The sequence below is a fragment of the Ambystoma mexicanum genome, chromosome 2p, assembly GCF_040938575.1.
Source record: "Ambystoma mexicanum isolate Mex_15411 chromosome 2p, UKY_AmexF1_1, whole genome shotgun sequence".
In the NCBI taxonomy this organism is placed as follows: Eukaryota; Metazoa; Chordata; class Amphibia; order Caudata; family Ambystomatidae; genus Ambystoma; species Ambystoma mexicanum.
This window is the reverse complement of record NC_090923.1, coordinates 1,242,459,081-1,242,481,816: the sequence shown is the minus strand read 5'-3', so window position 1 is coordinate 1,242,481,816 and position 22,736 is coordinate 1,242,459,081. Positions and strand designations below refer to the sequence as shown.

At 44.2% G+C, this 22,736-nt stretch overlaps 1 protein-coding gene across 1 annotated transcript in view; it reads left to right on the top strand.

Annotated features, from left to right (window-relative positions):
- LOC138566028 (actin, cytoplasmic 3-like) overlaps positions 1–20,401 on the top strand; it is a 118,724-nt gene extending 98,323 nt beyond the window's left edge. Inside the window, exon 6 of the mRNA XM_069643082.1 lies at positions 20,082–20,401. Within this exon, the coding sequence (XP_069499183.1) occupies positions 20,082–20,225 (144 nt within the window). The 3' untranslated portion in view covers positions 20,226–20,401. The remainder of the gene's footprint in view (positions 1–20,081) is intronic.
- Positions 20,402–22,736: the final 2,335 nt, after the last annotated feature.

The window sequence follows — 22,736 nt, the reverse complement described above, 5'->3', positions numbered from 1 at the left end:
AACAGCATAACGAAAAAAGTAGAGTACTTGCTCAAGAGCTCTCATGACCTGTCTGTTGGACCTTATAGTGATAGCCTGCCAATCTGTCCTGCGTGTTCGGTACTACAGTAGCACTGGATTCACAAGCCCACAAAGCAGCAGTCTGCCTGACATGTGTGGTCTGTGTGGGTCCATGATACACATCATAAGTGCTCCACCATATATAAACTGTAAATACAGTGGTATTGTTATGCATGGCAGTCAGGAATACGTCAGTGTGCAGATTGTGTGTTGAAACATACACTTGCATTGGGTTTCAACCATACCGAATTGGGCAATTTGCATCACTTTGTGGTCACCAAAACAGCCTCTTAAGCTACTCTAATGACCTGAAAGCATTGCCATTATTGCCTCTGTTCCTTTGCCCTTGCACCCCTTCATAGCTCACTCGATGACTTTTGATGGTTGCTGCCTGCTACCGTCGTTGTTCTGCTTTTCTCTGATTGTGTCCTCGGGCTGTTCAGCCTCTTCATGCTTTCTTTCATATAGAGCCCTTCTGCATGGAGACCAAAGACAGATCTGTAGAATTGCATTTCCCTCTGTGCCCACTTCCTCAGAGCTTAAAGGAACTCATGCTCCTACAACCTGACTTCAAGTTAGCTACTTATGATGACATTCACTTGCCCACAGCTTGCCCAGGCAGGGCTGTCATCACCTGATTTGACAACAGACATCTGGTTAGCTCCTCTGTGTGTGTGTCATAATTTTAATACAACCGCCAGAAAGCTTCCTGCAAAAATATAAGGGGTTACATTTCACAAGAGACCATTAAATTCAACAAAGACTGCTAGAGAAAAGACAAAGCTAAGAGGCCCATGGCACCAGACACAGTACTGTGGTCAGCAAAGTAGTTGGTACGCACAAGTGGCAAGAATGCATGCATGTCTCAGGGGTCCCGTGCCTGCTCAAGATACCAATCTGCAGGCAATCCCCAGAGTTTACACAACTCAACTAAGAATACGTCCTAAGGGCTCAATATCACTGATGGAAAAGTCGATAAACCTTCCAGTATATTTATTTATTTATTATTACATTTATAGCAGCGCACAAAGCCCTCAGGCATCTAGGCGCTACTTACAGACAGGATTAGACGGTACACAGATATAGCAGGTAGGTTCATGTCAAGGTTAGTTAAACAGGTGTGTTTTTAGATTTTTTCTGGATAGCTGGTAAGAGGTTTCAGAATGTAGGTGAAATGGCAAATTGTGAGTGGTTGGCCACCACCACCGGGAAGCTGGGGCCCCCAGCCCGTTTCCGTCTGAATCTTGGGGCAAGGAGGAGGTGACTGTGGGAGGATCCAAGTGGTCTGGCTGGCGTGTATTTCGTAATCCTCTGGACTAGGTAGGCTGGAGCATTGTTTGTTAGACAGCGATGGCCAATTGTGAGGGATTTGAACTTGATTCTATCCCAGACAGGGAGCCAGTAGATAGATCTCCTGACTGCCGAGATATGGTCAGATTTACTCGGGTCCAGTGCTGCTCGGAGGGCATTGTTTTTTTATCACTTGCAGCCTGTTCAGGTTCTTTTCAGAGGTGCCACAGACTAAGGCGCTCCAATAATCCAATTTAGACCCTACAAGGGCTCCGGCTACAATGAGTAGGTTGGTAGTAGACAGGAAAGGTCTAATTGCCCGTATGAGTTTTGTGGTGTAGGCTGCTGGAGAAGTGATTTTAATAATTTGGCGGGTCATGCTAAGTGAAGCATCTAGATAAATGCCCCGTTTTTTTACTGAGGTGGAGACCAGGATCTTGTGACCATCAATTTTGAAGAGGTGATATGCCGGATCAAGGCTTGCGAGACGACTAGAAGGAGTTCCATCTTCTCGTCATTCAGGCACAGGGTGTGCTGGGACACACAGGTCTGGATTATTTCATAGACAGAATTAATGGAAGAATGGTTTGGGGCATAGACACCTTTTAGGAGGATGAGAATGTGTGTGTCATCCACATAGTTCGTGAAGGTGATGCCTAGAGCATCAAGGTGGTCGAAGAGTGGTTTTGTATGCATATTATAGAGGGTGGGGGAGACAAAGGAGCCTTGCAGGACACCTCATGTGTTAGGCATTGGGGGTGGGGGGCTGCTGCCTCACAAGCAAAGACTCTGGATGGTCTGTTGTCAAGGAAGGAGTCAATAAAGTTGGTGGCTTCCGGAGAAAATCGGGCAACATAAGTCAGGTGGTGGCATTAAGTTTAGTGATCTATGAGATCAAACGCTGCTGAGATCTCGAGTAGCAGAAGTAGAGAGAGTTTTCTTCCATCAATGACTTAATCTAGTTGACTTTTTAAGTCCAGGAGGGCATATTCTGTACCATGTATGGGAGGAAGCCAGAATGGCGGTGACTGAAGATGAGGTGGTCTTCCAGAAATGCCTGGATTTGAGTGTAAGCCACTCGGTCAAGGATTTTCAGAAGGGACAGTAGTGATAGGTCAGTAATTTTTGTGGATGGTTGAGTTAAGCAAGTTTTTATTTTAGCAGGGGGTAATCCAGGATTCCTTGAGGGTGGGAGGAACATTATTAGCAGTGAAGGAGGTGTTGACTATGGCAGTGATAAGCGGGACTAAAAGTTACATACATTATTTGACCAATGTGGCTGGGCCCTTTGCATCGAGACGGTTTGAATCCCTTCACAATAGAGGCCAAGTCAGGCTCAGAGATGGGGTTGAAGTGAAAGAGATGTGTATGGATAGGGGATATAATGGAGCAGTTTCCTGTTGTGTTATTGGTGATGCTGTCTGATTTTGCTTTGATTTTGCATCGTAGTTGAGAGATTTTACCAGTGTATGCATCTTGGATGCTGCTGCACCATGTGTTGTCTTTGGTGACAGATGAAGGCGGAGCGATTAGCGATTCTAATTCTTGGATGATACTGAAAAGTTCTCCCAAACTTGAGGAGGCTTCCGAAATCCTACTATATTAGGATGCTGCTATAGCCAGTGGGACAGCTAGTTTGTATTTTGTCGACTGGTCTGAGAAGAGAGACTTGTTGTCTGTGTTGTGGTCCTTCTGCCAGGCTTCTTCTGCAGCTCGTTTTTCAGCTCTCATGCTGTGGAGGTGGGTGGTAAATCAAGTGTTGTTGTGAATGGAATTCATAGCTTTACTTGGCTTGAGGGGTGCTAGGGATTCAACTGCATTGGCTAGTAGCAAGTTGTAGTGATTCACTAGGGAGTAGATATTGTTGTTACTTGGGATGTGGGTGGCGGGCAGTGGGAGTAAGCGGTCGCTCATTAGATTGCGGGTGATCCGTGCTAGTATTCGAGATAAGAGCAAAGGGAATTTGGTGTATTTCTTTGGCATAGGGATGGTGAAGGTTACGCAGTGGTGGACAGTCCATGGTATGTTGGAGCATGGTATGTTGGAGACTACAGATGTGTTGCAGTTGTAATCTAGTAACCAGTCTAGCGTATGGCCTTGGGAATGTGTGGGATTAAGTATCCATTGGGTGCAGCCGAGGGCAGAGGTGGCTTTAGCCAGGGCTAAGGCTTCAACATATAGGGGGTCATTGAAACCCAAGCTGAGGTCTACTAGAACGACAAGCTGGGTTGTGTGCTTGAGGTTAGCGGTTATGACTTGGCTAAGATCGTCTTTAAAGGTGGCGGGTGGGTATAAGGCTGGGCCCACAGATGGGTTGAACCAAGTTTCGGTAATGGCCAGGATGTGAATGTTATTGGTGGTAATGTGATCGTGGATGTCGAGTGCGTGGCCAACAACTGATCTTGCTTTGATCAAGGTACAGCTGAGGGGAGAGGGAGGTGTAGGACTACTTTGCCCTGTGTTAGTTTTGATTGTTAGTGAAGGCTTTCGAGTGGGTGTGGTAAGCCTGGGTGCGGAGACAAAGAAACACGTTTTGTGTGAGTTTCTTGGGGGAGAGGTCGTGTGGGAGAGTCTGGTGATGTAGTTCGGACTCTGAGTTGGCAGATGTGGGCAGGTCCTAGACGTGACAAAGTTACAGGTGCACTGATAGCTAAGGAGCCTGTCAGTAGTGGCGCTGCGAGCGTATATTTGGGCGGATGAGGGTTTGCCTGAGCCTACCTCCAATTTCGAGTATTCTGGATGATGGCTGACAAGGTGGGTCCCTGGAGGTGGGTATCGGGAGATGAAGGTGTGGTCATCAGAGTGTGGAGGTCCATTTTGCATAAAATGGGTCTGGTAGTGGTTTGCGCCTAATGTTAAAGCTAGTGGGGGTGCTGCAGGGGGTGTGGTGAGGGCAATGGGGAGGCCTGTAGGTGTAGGGCCTAGTGGAGAAAGGCACTGGAATGTGGCTGGGTGCCTCCTGTGAATGAGGCCTTTGTAGGTTTGTGTGGGTGGCAGGTGTGCCCTGACGTGGGCCCGGGTGAAGGGGTGAGCTGTAGCCCTTTGAGGTGGCTGTGGCAACAGTGTTTGGGATGTCAGGTTGACAAGTGTATCCCCTTGCAGAGGTATTGCCTTGAGGATGTGCAGCAGGGCGTGGTGCTCATGGAGTTTTTCAAGGATTTTAGGAAGGGTGGGTGGCATGCTGCTCCTGGCGCCGGTGTGGTAGAGGTATCCTACCACTGTGCCACGCTGGGATGTATAGTATTGGGAGTAAGGGCATAGGGTTAGGGATAAGGTTCGAGGTCGGTGCAGTACTATCAAAGGTATAGATTGCAGGGGTAACAGTGCTACGCAGAGGCAAGTATGGCTTACCTGTGAATAGCTTGTTATCAGCATACTGTAATGGCGTTTTGGTGAAGGACAACAAAATCTCTCTTTTAGAACAGTACAAGATCGAGGATGTGGTGGGATCAAATAAGCCCGATTACTACTTGTTCAACCCCTGAAGCAGTCACTGCAGTACTGGAGGGGGCATCTTGCCACACCGAAACAAAAGACGGTAAATATTGATCTTGCCCAATCTAGTTCAGAGTGTATCCCGGATACCTATTAGTTCACAATGCATTGAAAGGTTGTATACTAAATGACCTTTTCACAAATGACCTCCTGCATCCCCCACCCAATCCAAAAAAAAACCTGTAGCCCCCCACCCAATCCACATTTATTATTTATAATCAAAAAGCAACCCAATACATATATAAAATAACTAAATAACTAAAATAATATAAAGGTCAATTGTGCAGAAGGTCCATTAGGACCACTATAATTTAGTAATGTGCAATAGGTCAATTGGAAAAGGTCAATTTGGGTAATACCCATTGAAAGGCTTAGCCCTGCACACTCCAGTGCTCCAGACCTCCTACTTTGGAAAAAAATGATCCAGAGCATGATTGTGCCATAGTCAACCCCCTTAAAAGCCCCCCTTTTCAAACAATCAGCAATCCAAGCAGTAAAAGGAGTAAATAATCATAACTCAATAGGTGATTTTCTTTTAAACTGTGAATTGCACCCAGGGGACCACTCCTGATTGCACTTAAGTGCAAAAGGTCCACTTCATGCAAGTTTTGTACTTTCATCAACAATTTACTGGAAACATTTATGATGGATTCTTATGGAATGTACATGCTTTTATCAGGCGGAGTGGGAACTGCAGGAGGGCATTTAAAGTCTGTCTGGCTCTCCTACTCCACCTGACAAATTGTTGAAAAAGCCATGGATCGCTAAACGTTTTTGCTGATCCAAGAGACATGAAACACTAGCTCCATTGCTTCCCTTCCTGTACTTTCATTTGTAAAAAGACCTTTCATCCCTCAACCTATTCCTGTAAATCACCTGAAAAATTGTAGAAAATGAACGTGTAGAATACAAGCCCTGGCCCCGGCCTCCTTCCTCAGCTTTGCAGCACCTTTCTTAGTATGGAATCCTACCCTTGTTTTGTATAGTCCAAGTCAGTCAATTGACTGTAAGTCACCATAGCCACTCTACCAGAGTTCAGTGCAACTCCTCCTCTAACTGAAACCATAGGTTTTCTGGATGACTAGTAAAAAATAAACTCCAGGAGAGGAAGACCTCTAGCCAGTCTCCCTTTCTCTGTCTCTCTTTCTCAGTCTCTCTATTTACGGTCAGAGCTCCTAGGCTTTATCTCTGATTGCAACAGCAGTAGAAAAGTCCGAAAAAAATAAGCAAGCAGTAAAAATGACCCGGAGGAAGAGATCTGGGTGGTTGCAAGTTGTTGAAACGCGGGGGAGGGAGGGTTGGGTGATAGGGAGGGCGAGGAGCCTTCTGTTTAATATGAGAAGAATAGCATTTAAGAAAAAAAAAGATAAAACGATGAATGGGTTGTGGTGAAGGAACTGGGAGAGGTCAGCAGAGTAAAAGATGGACAACAAGGGTGTCCCCTTGTTATTATGTTAGATCAATATTGCCACTATATGGTGGGGAACAGGAATTATATGATAGTGTTTCAACTTTAGGTTTTCAAAATGCATGACCTATGACCCATCAGAGCTACATGTTCACAGTCCTCCGATTCAGAGGTTGCTCTGAACTCTGAATTCATCCACAAGTTGGGTCCTAGGTCTGGACAGGCTGCCCTGGCATCCATGTACTAAGTATGGCGCAGGCTCCAAAGAGTTCAACATTCTTCAGATGCCCAAACCACAAGCTACACCTACCTTACCCACATCTTTTCTGTCTTCCTGAGAGGCACAGATGGAGGACTGCTTTGAGGCTTTTTTTCTATGTCTGTGGTCATATGAAGTAGTAAGCACTTCAAGAGCAGTCACTAACGACTCAGGTTTAAACCACACATGGCCTCTCTAGCACTCAATAATGATAATAGGGGTGCTTGCAATGCTGTGTACAGGTGTGGCTTCTAACGTCCGGTTGGCGTGTTCCAAAGGCATCATTTATCTAGTGATCCCTTAACTTCTTTATAGAAAGGATGATGACTGAGTGACTGAAGCTTAGTAAGAATGCCATGCTGGCTAGGAAAACTCCTACAATGGTACCTATGTCAGCATCTCCTGTACAACTATTCTGTTTTGACAGGGCCTTCCATTCGAAATGCGCCACGTTGCAAAACAGAGACTTTCCTTCAGAGTCCGAGGCAGGCGCCTCCCTTCTATCAGGACACAATGGACATGGCTGAAAAAGAACCCACTTAAGACTCATTAAAACTTCACAAGGCATCACCAAGATTCACGGCCATGGTGCTGTCCGTGGACTGATCATCAAGATGGTCACGATTTAGCATATGACGGAAAACAATATTTCCATGTTCTAGTGTGAGGTCAGTCTTGTTAACAGAAAAACACTCCAAGATGAAATTCTACCCCACTTCTACTCTCTTCTAATTTCCAAACAGCCAAAGCATTCAACACTTGCAAGGCGGGGAGATTACAAGTTCAAAACCTGCTTCAGCAAGAAAGAAAAAGGACCCATCACTTTCCAGTCCAAAATCTCATAAATCTGATTTCTTGAGGGTGAGGTGCGGGGGTTGGAAGTGGGACGGAGTTGGTGGGGTTTAGGGAATAAACACCAGACATCTGGCACCACAGCTCCTGGTTTCTGAGCATAACTGAGAAAGCCACGGCTTTCAGCTACCACAAATTGTCCTGCATCCCCACCTGTGTCTGAAAGGGCCTCCCTATGCTTATTCTTAGAAATTGGGAATATTAGATAATATTCGTTTGTTTTTCTTTTTAAACACTGCATACCTTTAAGAAGAACTCAGTATGCTGCCCAACCCTAAACACCGAAACTCAGAGTGGAAAGTGCTGAGGGGAGGCCAGGCGGGCAAGTGCTAGGGTTGCAGGGAGTGCAGGGAGTGTGGACCCCATGCCAAGTGCAAGGACAGGGGTGGACCAGGCTCGGTAGGGATGCACACCCCTCCAGGAAAGTCAGGTGAAGGGAGCCCGGAAGGCCAACAGGTAGGGCGCAGGTGGGGTTCACTGAGAGAGCAGGGCCTGCGGCCAAGTAGGACTCAGAAAGGACCAGGCAGCCATTCAATGGCAGAGGGGGGAATTAGCAGGGGAGAGGGAAGGAAGAAGAGAAAAGGAGGCTCATTTCTGTCGCTTCTCGGAAGACACTTCTAGTATAATTTCCTCTCTTAGAACACACAAATATAACAAAAACATTGCATAAAATGTCAATACATTTATATTTCCTGCATCTGATAGAGAGAATTCCTTTGTTGTCTTGAATGGGCACCTTTTAAGTACCATACTTTACCTGTGCCTGTTGCACGATAAGAGAGATACTAACAATTCAAAACCACTCCACTCCTCTTTCACTTTCTACCTGTTACTCACATGCGCCTCCTCCTCTTTCCATGGAGACCAAAAGAGGACCTCCCACACTCCTTTTGATTCCACCAATTCCTACCTTCCATCCCTATTCACCTTCCCTTCACATCCACAAGTACTTACCTCCTCATGTGTTGCTTCTTCCAATTACATTAATATGCTTCACCAATTAGGCCATATGAAAGAATGACCTCCCTTGACCTTTTGACACAACCAGGGTCCATTAATCAAATACAAAATATTGTGTTACTCTTGTACGTTGATTCCTTGCACTGGCAGATGTGTCCCCATTCTGAAATTATGCTTCTCCTTACAGCCCCTCATTCCTGGCCCTTGTTTTATGTTTAGTCAAGCATCTTTTTCCTGCTACTCAATCTGTTATTATGCTTATGTTACAGGGATATTGTCTGGTATTGTGTGGGGAGATCCTTATGTATCATGGGTGATACTCCACCTCCTGAGGCAAAGAAATAGCTGGCAAGCCCCAATGAGAGACCCCTCTGTTTCCACATGTTTTGTGCACTATACCCTCTCTTTCCAAATATTATACTTTCCCAATACATTTTTCGTGTGCGCTCACTTTATGCGCCTGAGATCACACCGAGAAGGGATTTGTCCTCTTTAACTAACCTATTTCATAGCCCTCTTCTCTTCCGCTCTCAAAAGGCACCCTACAATTTATGTCAGCCATTCCTTATCCTGTCAAAGGTCCAAAAATACCACCTTTTCCAAGGCCCCCGGGCACCTTCTCAGTGCCACTTCCATTAATATTCTTCTTTCTTCTCCAAACCACCTTTCCAAACTTGCCATCTTAGTTTCACATGTAATTTAACAACCAATGAGTGCCAAATGCAGCTCCTTTACACTGCATTCCAACATTAGTCAATACAGCGCTATAATCCCATGCTCCTTCCCTAATGCATGCATGCTTGCATTACTGTCATTGGTATGTGATAAAAAAATGTACTTTCACAGGGATAAAACTCTTCTCTTCTTATATCCATTTGTCTGTGTGTGTTGCTTCTCCAATATCCTGGCTTCTCAGGGGGTTGGTCCCATATATCATACTTCAATCCTCACCTTGTCCTTTTCTACTTAATTTTATCTTATGTTACTCCAAGACACATGGTACTCCAAGAGATATAAAACCAAGCCACATGCACTGTCACCCACTGGGCTGCTTCCAGCCTGTGCCTGCTCCACTGCCTCCCCGCTCTCCCCCTGTGGCTTCTGCGAACATAGCCTGCTTCCTCCTGAAATGTGGCTTCCTGCCAAGCATTTACAAAAGCTTGCTTCTCTCACACTGGGGCGGGGGGGGAAGGGAGGGCTCTCTGGCAGCCCAACATTTTGCACTCAGGCACAAATAATGCAACATATAAACACTCACATAAGTTTGACAAATTGCAGAGCTGAAGAACAGATGGTACACTAAAAAAGTACACATAACTTAAACATAATTAGCCATGCATCAAATTAAACAATACACCTCCCCACTCACATACAAACTCCATAATCGAACAAAACTACACAACCACATCACACACTCTCTGCATACCTAATTAAACACTCTCTGCATACCTGGGTGTACCCCAAACACACACAAAAAACCCACAATGAAACATTGCTGAGGGCGCATACCACAAGCCTCCCTTAAAGACCAAGCCAAACCTCCAAGGGCTCCCTGAGCCCAGCCCAATGGTACTACAATCTTTTTGTTCTCAACACCCCAACCCCTTGAGCTAGCCGGCCCTCCACTCTTCAATCATCACCTTACATCGCTACAAAATAAAGCCTTTTCCCCTTTTCTTCACCACCATCTTGGTACTTACATTGTGGGCTGACAATCTCCTGCCAATGTGCTCTTCTCACGTCATCAACTACTATTCATACAAAACATGAGTGCACTCTTAAAACCACCACAATACTCAAAAAACCCAACATAGATACCCTATGGCCGTTTTCCTGCTTTAAACACAGGGGATTAATCTCTGAAAGTGCCCACTCAGGGCCGTGGCCCTTCTTCGACACCGCAGCATAGGAAAACATTTTCTTCTTTTAAAAAAAATGTTTTAACCTAGGCTAATGCCTGGAAACAGGGACCATCTCATAAATAACATAAAACAACAGACAAGTCATAACTCTTAGCCCACACTTTTGCACACCAGTTCCCTCCCACCTGTATTTGTCAGATTGCTGGACTCATACTTACACTCCATGGATACGCCTAAGCCCTCGGGTACCGTCACTCCCACAATCTGCCACTCTACCTTCTGGTCTGCTGGGCGTACCACGGGGATCAAGCAGGAATGCATAAAAAAATGTATGTCGCATGGGGTGTTGGCAATCCGTCCTCTACTACCACTTGAAGTGCAGGAGTGGGAAATCCCCCATCATACAAGTAAGAGGTCTGGGTCAGGGGAAATCCCCACAACCAAGAAACGCAGAAGTCCAGAAATGTGACAAAACCACTGCTTTAATAATGAGATCTCTGAAAACAGGGATAGTACTGGACATCTCAGGATTTCCAATGCTCTCCACTGGTTACAGGCTTGTCAACAGGTTTTAAGTGACTGTGATGTCACAAATAAGAGATGCATTTCTAAAACCTCAGAGGAGATGGGATTGGGTGAATAGTATGGCTAGATATGTATTCTATATAGGATGGATGATCTAATTGGTCCGGCCATATCGGGTAGCTCCACCTAGGACCATCTACAGAAGGTTGCAAGTGAAATTATGTCATGCTAGTGTGTTGTGAGTGGCTGCTGCAACAAAGTTTGAGCAAACGTTAAAGGTGGGTAGGGTTTGGCCAGTGGGGGCTTTCTCAGCCTTGATGCCTTGGAAGGTTACCAGCACATGAGCACAAGAGGGGATGGTGAGAAGGGTCTCAGGGTGCCACTTGTTCCAATAAGGTTACCACTCTCTGACTTCCTAGGCCGCAAGCAAGGAAATTCTACCTTTCAACTTCATACTGTATTGTGTCTTTTGTCCCAATTAAATGGATGGAAATGAAAGTCTTTGAATAGGCATTCTCTGCCACTGCAAGTTACGTGTGTAGGAACCTCATTTTGGATTATCCTGCTCAGTAATTTGTGAGGATTTTAGCTGATTTTACTATGGATGTTATTACCTTCCTTGGCCTCTGAAGATTTGTTCACTCCTCTGTGTCAGGTGTAAACTGATGAATACCTGACATTTCTGCAACATTTATTTCTTTGTTAATTCATATAGAGATATGGCTCTCAACTGGGATTTGCTTATTGCCTGTATGTTTCCAATGCTGGCTCAAACCTGCCTTCCCATGATGACCTTGGCAACTGTTCCCTTGTTGTCTGAGCTATCCAGTATTGGCTCTTTGCGCTGGCACAGCAAGACTGAATCTTTCTCCCTACAGTGGTAAGACTTCTCAATGGCTCCCATTCACCTGACATGGCTGTGTCTTCCATCTAGGCTTACAGGGCTACTAAGTTTAGTTGTGTTCTGATTCAAGCAAGCAGTTATATGTATTCGTGTGCGTTTTGCATTTCAGCATAAGAGAGATAGGGTGTATGTGATCTCTATCTTAGTGATTGTAAGAGTGTTCTTCATCTCTAAGAGCAGTTTGACCTAGTGTCTGCGTAGTTTTGTGCAGGAATGCATGGGTGCTTCATGTCTAACCCATCTATGTGTGTGTGTGTGTGTGTGTGTGTGTGTGTGTGTGTGTGTGTGTGTGTGTGTGTGTGTTCAGCCATGATGTCTCTCACATTTTCATGATTGCAACTGATTTAGCTGCCCCATCACCTGCAGTTTAATTGCTTCAGTGATGTCATCCGGTTACAGGCTGTAGGGCTGCTTCAGTGAGTGGTGTCTGACACCTTGGCGGTATACTGGTGGGGAGGTACACTCCACCTCTCTACACTGACCTACCTCACGGAGAAACTGGCCTGCAGATGAACAAGCGCAGCATCAACACAATGTCACTGAGATCCAAAAGGTCACACAGACAAATACAGGAGACAAGTCAAAGTATTCTGTACTCTCAAAATCTAGAACTCTCTACCCAACAAAGTATTGTCCCGTATCTACATGTTTCCAGGCAAGAACTAAAAATCCTCCCCTTCACCCTCCACTACCTTAGCCCAATCTAGCCCCTCACCTTGCAACGAACAACACATGTCCTCTAATATATCTCTGACCTATGTTAACATCCCAAAGTGCATCTCTAACCCACACATATTTTAACATAACACTGGCTCCTTTGCTATGCAAATAGGTCTGTAGCCTCTCCCTGTAGGTTTGCACTATGTGAACTATATAGACAGTGCCTGTGACACAGATGATATGTTGGACAATGCTAATAGTAGATCATAAGATGATAAAGCATGAAAGGAACAAAGGAACAGAATAAAGCTGTTATCTATGTGGCAAGGGCAATTGTGAGAGGGTCATCCTAGATTCCTAACAGGGGGAAATAATCCGAGGCATACAATAAGCAGTGTCGCATAGCAATTTGCTATGCAATTCTGTATATTTGCTAATTAAATTGACACTTCTGTAGCACAGCTTGCTATTTCAACCCTGTTCAATGAAAGCAAAGCTCATTCTGCTTTTCTCTCTTGCCCTAAGGTTTCCTCCCCCCTCTTTTCCCTGTTCACTGCAAGTTCAAAGGGGATAATGGGGAGTGCAACAGTAATAATCTCCTCCTCTCTTAAAAGTGGTAAAGTCCATAGTGGCCACTGGGATTCTGGGGTGGTGAGAAGTGTTAACTTTGGGTGCCCCCTTATGGAGCAATTAAGATCTCCCTGAAATTCATAAGCAGAGCTTTGCTAGGAGATGGACACTCAAACGTATTTGTTTGCTGAAAGATCTGATTTTTTAGAATTGCTCCAACAACAGTTTTCAACGTGAATATATGATTGTTTCTTGTATACTGTGATGAATCCTGTGGAGTAATCACTAATCCCCAGCCTAAGATCTACTCCCATGTGGCCATGGCACAGCAGCCGCTACCTGATCCTGTTCCTGGGGTGGTATTTTTGAGGGAGGATCACATGGGAGGAGATGGCTGAGGGGAGATGTGGTGACTCCATCTGGAAGGATGCTGTATTCTTCCTTGCATTCAGAAGATGGCCCTGTAATACCTACATTCCTGACGGCATGTTGTCATTATACCCATCCTCCCAATGGTACAATTCTAAAGCCCCTTTTTCCAAACACCCTAGGCAGGATACCATTCATGCTTCATTTGTACATGATGCTCACTTAACATCTCCTGCTAAAGTTCTTTTTAATGTGAACAAAAACGTAGGACAAAATTGCTTTAAAAGGAGTAACAATTCTTTTGACTTCAATTCCCATAAATCCTTTAGTACTGGGAAAAAAAGAGGAGAAAGGAGTTAATGTGGAGCAGAAGAAACAGTGCAGATTAGTTGTAGAAACTGTAATCAGCTCTGGATGCAGAGCGAGGGAAGCAGGAAGCAGACACGAAGGCAGACTTAAGCGAAATAATTCTGTGGAGGAAAGCATAAACTTTCCTCCCAGGTGGCGAGAGACCAGTATAAGCCAAGCGGGTGCCGGAGAAGGACCATTTGCCGGCCAGCAGCAGAGGAGAGGCTGGCACGGCCGCAGTCACAGGGAATCACAGCAGTTTCACTAGCGGATGGCGGAGAAGCTTTCAATACAGCCGCAGGAGGATCTGAGAGGCAGGCATCGCTTTCTAAAAGCACGGACAATGCTGCAGCTCGACACCACGAGTCGGACACGCCAACTAACACTGGTGAGTCTGCCCAAAAGCTTTGGGAGCCCGGGGCATACCAACAGGTATTTAAATTGGGAGCTTACTCTAAGCATCAAGTTAATGAAAGAGAAAGACTGAATTTACACAAGTCCCTTTATGTGAGATGTCAATTTGGGGAACCGCGGAGTAAATGATGTGTTGAACTAATGAACTGTAATGAAACAATTGCAAGGCAAGAATTGTACACATCTCTGTACATGACAACGTCAATATAAGGAAGATTGGAACAAGCATTGCCACAAGCCAATGCATGCTAACACTGAAGATGGCTTTTAAAACTTGAACACGCCTCCATAAAATGGGATGCCAATATGGGGGAAGTTGGAACAAGTGATACCTGAAGTTAACAGAGTATAACCAGCAACAAGCACAACTGAGTTATATTTAAAGAAAGAGAAAGAGAACATTGAAAGCTTGTTAGAAGACCTGGTGGGAAGAGTTCACCAGACAGTGAACCTTTAGAAAGACAGGCAGTGAACCTTTCAGAAAGAGAAAAATATCTGGCAAGAGAGTACACATGGGAATTTCAAAGTTTAGAGCACCTTTGGGGGATAGATACATGGCAGGAGAGTACGCCAGGGGATCTTAAAGGCCGAGAGGGTGATTCCTGGAAGGGGAGTATACCAGGTAATCCATGCAGAGTTGATGAGGAGATATTTTGAGGAGACCATCTTTGTGAATTGTTTGAAAGAACACAACATTGGAAGGTGGGGTTTCTGGCAAGGAAATATACTAGAAGACCTTCTTTAATAAACTGTTGAGTAGAAGAGACATTTTCATCATTCATATAAAAACTACCACTACTTGAAAAGATACTCGCCTTAAGAAATTGTTGTGTAGAGGTGGCATTTCTACTATTCTTGGGGAGTTGTTGTTTGGGAAAGACAATCTTTGCATCATCCCTAGGAAAGTGTTAAAACATCCATTCTTAAGGCCAAGAGACACTTCGCCAGCCTTAAAAACACCATTGTTTGGACATGACACTTTCTTCATTACCTTGAGGCCAAGAGATACTTTTGCCATCCTTACAAACCTCATTGTTTAGAAAAGACATTTTCTTTATCACTTGAAGGAAGTGTTGTGTGGAAGAGACATTTCTACTTCACTTAAAGAACTGTTGTCTGAATTTAAAATGTTCAACATTCTACCTGGATTGAGTTCAGGGGAAGGGAACCATCCCTTGGCTATAAGGATTGTTTTTGTTGAAGTTATATCTAGATGGTTTTTGCTCACTGTTTATTGAATTGAAAACAGAGACATTTTCCTTGCACATTTTGTTGTACATTTTTAGTAGGAGGGTCAGATAGGTTTTGGACACAAGGACAGTTTGCCTACTATTGACGATGAGACATAGACAGATCCTTAGTTTTAGTTTCATAGGTAGGGAAACTCTCTATATGATAGGGATAGGAAGCCCTTTATCCACACATTGTTTAATTTAATAAAATGTCTAATGTTGAGAACATTACCACATTGTGTCTGTCTCTCATTTCTGACCCCTCACAATGCACATACATTTCAAACATGCCATGGTCCTGTAATTCTGGGGTGGGTATGATCTCTCGGCACAGTCCCTGATAGAGGCCAACATCAACAATGAGCTGATCCCTAAATCGTCACTCTATCAAGTTATCCTCCACTTCCAGCCTCATTCTTTCTTAAAACTTAAGCAGAAATGGGAAAAAGAGGTGGGTACACTGGAACTGGAAGATTGGCAGGAAGCCTTGATGCCCTTGCATGAGATAGCCATCCGAACTCGGCTTAGGCTAGTCCAATTGAAAACTCTTCACAGGGTTTACTATGCACGTGATTTCCTCTTGAAATGTGGTTTGGCATGATGCTGCACTGTTTACGCTGTTGAGCCTCCAAGGGCACTTTTTACCATATACTTTGGCAGTGACCGTCAATCCAAAAGTTCTGGAGTGCTGTTTTGAATCATTTGTCAATGATATTAGGGCAGGAATTGGCCCTTGGTCTGAAAAGGTCTCTGTTGGGTATTTGGGGAGATTTTGATCACTCTGGCTATGACAAACTACTCCTGTCTACTGCACTAGCCCTGGCAAAGTACAATATTGCAATGTTATGTGGAGCACGTACACCCCACACTGTCCGAATGGGAAAGAGATATGGATAACTACATGCTAATGGAGAAACGGGTATATAGGTCCCGGGGTTGTCTCCAGAAATTTGGGAACATATGAGACAAGTGGGTTGCTAACAGTTGAATCGTGGGAGCTTCTAGGTTGTGTCTTGTCACTCTGTTAATTCTTTAGGAATTGGACACAATTGTGTTCAGGATGTAGGTTACTAATGCCTATTCTGGCTTTTTTGTTTCACCAATGTTTTTATTGTTCTTACTTTGTTTTATATTAAAATTCAATAAAAAGAAATGTAAAAAAAGTGCCAAAGCCCATTAAAAAGTATCAATACCACAGATGGTGACTCTGAGTACTAATGGTTATAAATATCACTTTCATAGGTGTACAGGGCTTGAATGATGCAGCTTGGCCTACCTGGCTCGAGGTTGAGTTATTAGCAGCCCTGCCCCTCTCGGAAAGTGGTATTTAATGTAATATTGAAAATCATATCAATGACGGGCAAGAGCCATCTTGTCCACCTGAAGTTGCCCATTGCCTTGCCTGCCGCAACACCATACTACATGCTTAGTCTCAGGCTATGACCTTTCTTTAACATTGTGACCTTTCTAATGTAGGAAACATCTGAACCTCTCCTTGCTGAGGAAATGATGGGTCAAGCATGTGGATCATACAATATACAGGATACTGCCATGTACAACACCGACTGGACCCAGCTGCACAGTGCCTTGCACTGAAAACCTGTTTTCAGAGCCTTTTTTTATCATATCTATTTATTTATTTGTGGTCATTCATGCAGCTACACTTTACATTTTACAGACACTTATCTCACTAATGTCTCAGTTCAGTAGAACACAAAAATGCTCTATTGTTGATTGATCATTTTATGTCTTGGGTACAAGTAACCTCTGGTGACATTAATAATATTAGTACATAAATGCTAGTCAAATATGTTTGTTTAATAATCAAGACATTTTTAATTAGCAGACTCTGCTAATCATTTTTTGAAAACGAATGTATGCCTTACAGAATAATACGAAGCTCATTGACAGGGCCGGACTGGGGCATACAATCAGTCTAGGCACCAATGAAAAAGTGGCCCCCAATTACACATTCAAATTCATCACTATCCAGAACTACCCAAGATGGAAGGAGGTTGGTAAAATATGTTGCAAATAATGCATTTGAAAGCATATTTGCTTACTAGCATTGGTAAAAACTAGTGTACTAACATATGAAACTGGCCCACTCTGACCAGAAAAGTGGTCCATTCGCTATTAAGCTAGTCAATACTGCAATCACGGGCTGGCACTTTGAGCATGGCTCAATCGGTCACTCCGAGCCTGCTCATTGGGCCACAGATCACTAAAGTCCAGCAATAGAGCACCAATATTTGCCACCATTTCGATCACCTAGTTTGGCTCCATCCAGAAATTCATAGCCAAAAGAACAGCGCCAAGAAAAATATACAAATGATTCTACGCTAATGTAATGAAAACATACTCAGATTTGGGTGTCATTGGCAAAAGAATACAAGTGAAAACCAAATGACCAGATTAGGGTGATTAAAAGTTAACAGTAAAAATCAATATTGAAAGGGAAGGAGCAAGGGAAACTCGACAGGGGAGGGGAGGTGACTGCGAGGGCCTAGGTAGTATTCCCAGACCATGTGTTCTGCCAGTAATTAGGAAAAGAAGGACAGCCCTGTGGCAACAACTCCCATGATGGCTAGACAGTCCAATAGCTTTCGTTGCTTGACACTGTAGAATGTTGTGACAGGCTCAAAAGACTTAGATCACAAATGCCACAAACAGCAGTCCCCACCCTAAGCTCATCCAGCAATGCCACCATTACTGATTTTGTTCCTTGGGCCAGTGGAAAACAATGTTCAAAGCGGGTCCATGGGGTTGTAGAATATCATACATTTCTCTAGAAGTCAGGTCCAGGAAAGCAGCACAGCAATAGATATTACTCTAACTTATGCCACTTCAGAATGAAAAAAACAAACTATAGGCTGAGATTCGTCCTAGATCTCTGCAACTTCATACTATTCCTCACTTGTCAATCTCCACAGGATGAACTCGGCCGGACACTGATGGAGGTGCAAGCAGGGCTTACACAGCACTCAGCGGAGATAATATTCATACACTTACATCAGAAGTCCTTAAACGTGATGTATCCCCCATATCTGTACACAGTATTGCCTTACAATCCAACCGTGTCCCTAATAGCCTTCACAAAAGTATTATCCACTGTGGCGTTCTTCTTAGATGTTGAAGGTGTTCACATAGGTCCAGACACAGGTGAAAGGTTTACAGGAACTGTGACCCAAGAGGAAGCTCTCTCAAGCATTCATCCAGGGTTAGGCCATATGCTCTTGCTCTGATTCACAGACATACAGGCCAAATCCAGCCCACACCACACTTGTTGATGATGTTGATTCACATGCAGGGCACGCATCTTGCGGAAGAATTCAAAGTGCTTCAAGAGTATTTCTCGACTGTTACTGTTCAATCCTGGATGAAGAGATCACCATCTCCAGATGAATGGCTCGATGGCAATGTTCAAACTCTCTGTAGGGAAAAACACTAACAATTGCAGTCCATCTCAATTCCTCTTATCTTGCAGGTCACACATTGGGTAGAAAGGTAAAAAGGCCTCGGCTTTCTCTTTGACAACCTCATGGCCTGCCACATCCTCACATCCCTGCCACTTCAGGTGAAGTAGCATCTTTTTTCAACTTAGAAATGTGATAGGGATTGTTGCTGTGCTCGTGTTGGAACCTTACTGGTGGAGGCAGCCCATCAATTCTAGGCTGGAATGTGCCAATGCCTTATGGTGTGGTCCGCCTTTAGTCGTCTTGGCCGATCTCTGTGTCGGTTCACCAGATTTGCAGAGAACAAGTGCTTTATAAACAGGCTTATATGGCCTACAAGTGCATCCATTAGCAGGCACCAGCTATCATGCAGATAAAAACGTATGTCCAATAACATCATTCAGAAGCTCTAGTCAACTACTTGTGAAGCCTCCTACTATTAAACTGAACTCCAAAGTACAGCGACAGGTGGCGGTCCAAGTGGCTACAGTTTGGAGCACTTCTGCCACTCAAAGTAGGATCACCTGCTTCCATGCTTCCCTTTTAATCTCAACTGAAGACCTTCCTGTTCCTTTGGCCATTTGGTGCATAACACCCAAAGGCCCAATGGGTTATTGGTGTGCTATACAAACGCCTCAAATAAATCAATTAATCAATCATCTGCACAGCCCGCATGCACTTGCTCCAAGTGAAAGGGGCCTGTGTGCGCTTAACCAGCAGTGTCAGACCAGGCTACATTTGGCATGAGCACATATTCTCAATATTGAATTCACACTTTCAAAAGAGAAAAAGAATTATTGTCTTAAAATTCCCGAAAATGGGCCTTTAAAGCCCATATTTAACTTTTTGTGCCGTGTTTAGCATGTACAGTGACCTCCAGTTATCTGCAAGCCACCATTCCCGCACCTCATCATTTCACGGATCTAGTGTTTGCAGGAGCTGGGCATGCAGCATTTGCCGAATTTGGGGAGGGCAGTGTACTTCTTTCCACCCCCCTTCTCCCACCCCACCCTGGGGACGGCCAAGTCCCTTTTGTGATTGTGCATATTTTCTCAGAAGTCTGAGTATCCCCCACGCTGTACTTGGCTTGGCAAGGCCACTTGTCTTCAACATGTGCATGTTACTGTGTTGCTTTTCAAAATACTGCAGGGGAAAGCAGGGGAAGATAAGGAACAAGCCATATGATTTGAATGTTTGCCTATCAATGTACATTAACATCTTCTACATGTAGGCAATCATCTTCACCCACATTCCAATTATTGTATTGTATTGTAGTTGTCATTTATATAGCACCATTTACCATTATTATAGCCTCAAGGTGCTGGAATTAGATGAAAACAGTCCCAATCCGTTTTGTTTTCATGAAACGATTGAAATCATAAGTGCTACTGTAACTCTTCCATCTATTTCCTACACAGATCATAGCCCCACCTGAGCGCAGGTACTCTGTGTGGATTGGGGGCTCCATCCTGGCATCCATGTCTACCTTACAGCGGATGTGGATCAGCAAGCAGGAGTATGACGAGTCTGGCCCTGCCATCGTGCACCGGAAATGCTTCTAAATGGCTGCTATACCGTCACCGAAAAACAAAAACAAAAAGGAATTACAGCACACTTGCTTATTTTTCATATTTCATTTTTTGTTACAAGTCTAAATTGAAAGTTGAAAACATGGGATAAGAAAGTGATGGCCACGCTGTTGTGGGTCTCTGCACCTTTAAGGGAGAGCCCAGGGCACTGGTGGGAGGCGGGAGCGAGAGGGAGGAAAGGGAGGAATCATAGGGGGAAACAGGCAGTTTCCATGTAACGGTTGAATAAAGTGGCGGTGCCATCCGTTCCTCTGGTGTTGCGTCCTTTCTTGGCGAGTAAGACTCGCAACACACATATACTTGCCAGCCCTACCGATTTTGGCAGTAGGCTACTGCTTTTTAAGCAGGCCTACCGCCTACAGATTTGGATGACAGATCCTACTGCTTTTTACAGTGGCAGGTCATTTTTGTGACTCTAAGGCAGGCTGCTTTAGACTGGGCACAGGACAAAGCATGCAAAACATGAATTAGTCTGGCTTTGCGGTGGGCTGGTCATCACTTAGAGTGATGGGCTCAGACCAATCCACTGACCTGACAGCTTTGTGACTCTGCCCTGCACTCTTGCAGGCACAGGCCACCAGTGAAGGTAAGTGACAGAGCGTACCAGCATCACACATCATCTGCCTATCAGACTAATGAGGGTATAAGTCTCCATGTCGTTCAGTGTTCAACTTGCACTGCAGAAATAAATATGTATTAACCAGGCTGCTGCTACAGAGCAGTGGCAAACGTTGCCTACCAGTTCTGTGAGATTACCTTCTGTGAAGTTAGGTAATTTAATTCAGTGTTAATTTAGCATTCAGAATTTTACATTTTAAACATTTGAATTTCTTTGCATGTTGTGCTGTTTGATGGAGTGTGTTTTTTAGAATGCTCCAATGGTGGCAACAATGTATGTTTTGTATTTTCATGTGATGTCGTTGTTATGCGAAGTATTATTTTTGAAACTTGGAAAATCCTACATCTTTTTGGTCACAGAATGTTGGCAAGTATGCACACGCTGTAACGTTTCTCTCATGGCTGTAGTGTGCATCAGCTCTTAGCACAGCCTTGTCCTTGTACATGAAACATTATTTGGTGTTACTGATTTCAACGGCTTTCGTCCCATGAAAGAGCATGCCCTCGCCACATACGACCAATCAGTGACCTGCACACAGCTGTGAAGTCGCAGACCAAAGTATTGTTTGCATCTGTATTTACTTTAATTTATAGAGCACCTTCACCAAGGCATTGTACATTAGAACAAAAAAGGTACAACAAATCAGACAATGGTAGTAAACAACGTCATAATAGAAGGTTAAAAGAGGAGACTTTCAGAAGAAAGGAGATGCGTTTTTAGACGGGAACGAAAAACGTGAAGGGAGATGGATGCACGAATATCAGGTGGGAGAGCATTCCAAGACTTGGGGGCAAGAAGGGGAAAAGAGCTAGAGCATGAAGATACGCTATCTGGTATCTTTATACAAGTGTGTCCACTCTTCCAAAAATATTTTAGCATTTTGTGTCTTTATCCTCATACTTTGTTTTAGAAGAACACTTTGTATGGCTAATTACCTTTCAAAAAATATACAGACATTCTGAAAATCCGCCAAACACTATTCCTCAACAAGAATTTGGGTGCACATTTGATAAAAAGAAAGGTAGTATTTTGTAAGCATTCCTCACCGTGTGTTTAATGAACTGTGCATTTCAAACATATCCCGTTTAATAAAATGTTCACTGGTTTTTGCAATATTTCAGCAGACTTGTGGGGAATGTAACTAGCCAAAAATTTTCAAACTCAGAAATACCATCGAACCATTAATACGTGGACTAGATATGTCCCCTGTATATCTATCTTTGACAGGGGGGGCAGTTAAAAAAAGAAACATCATTCTAAGGGCCCGATTCGAGGATTTTTTTTGCGTGCTCAAAAATGACTTTGCGCACGTAAAAGTCCTTTTACCGATTCATGGATCAGACTGCATGTATTTCCAGGACTTTGCAGTTGAGCGCTTTGCACGACACACCCCGCAAAGTATGGGACGGGCTACGCAAATAAATAAAAAGGGGGCGGAACATGCATATTCCCCATTCTTCTGGAAAAATGAGGAAGCACAGGGAATAAAGTGGCCATGCAAATAAATCGCAAACGCAGTCAAGCACAACCCCAACCGAATTCATGGGTTTCAACACGCAACTTCACGTCTGTGAAAGTCACACGCAAACCTTGTGATCTTACCACCACATGATAAGAGGAGCGGAGTTCTAAGCGCATAGGAACCAACGTGCAAAGGTAATGTTTACATAGCAATTTAGGGGTGACAGCACATAGTTGTGGTGCTGCTTGGAGTTAGCGGTAATCGCTTGAAGATTAGCAGGGTTCTGCCTTGAATTACGGGGATGCGTTCGCAGGTTAACTGGGCGCTGCCTTGAGCTACGGGAAATGGTGCGCAGAATATCAAGGTGCATTTTTGGGTTATGAGGGTTCATATGGAGTATCGC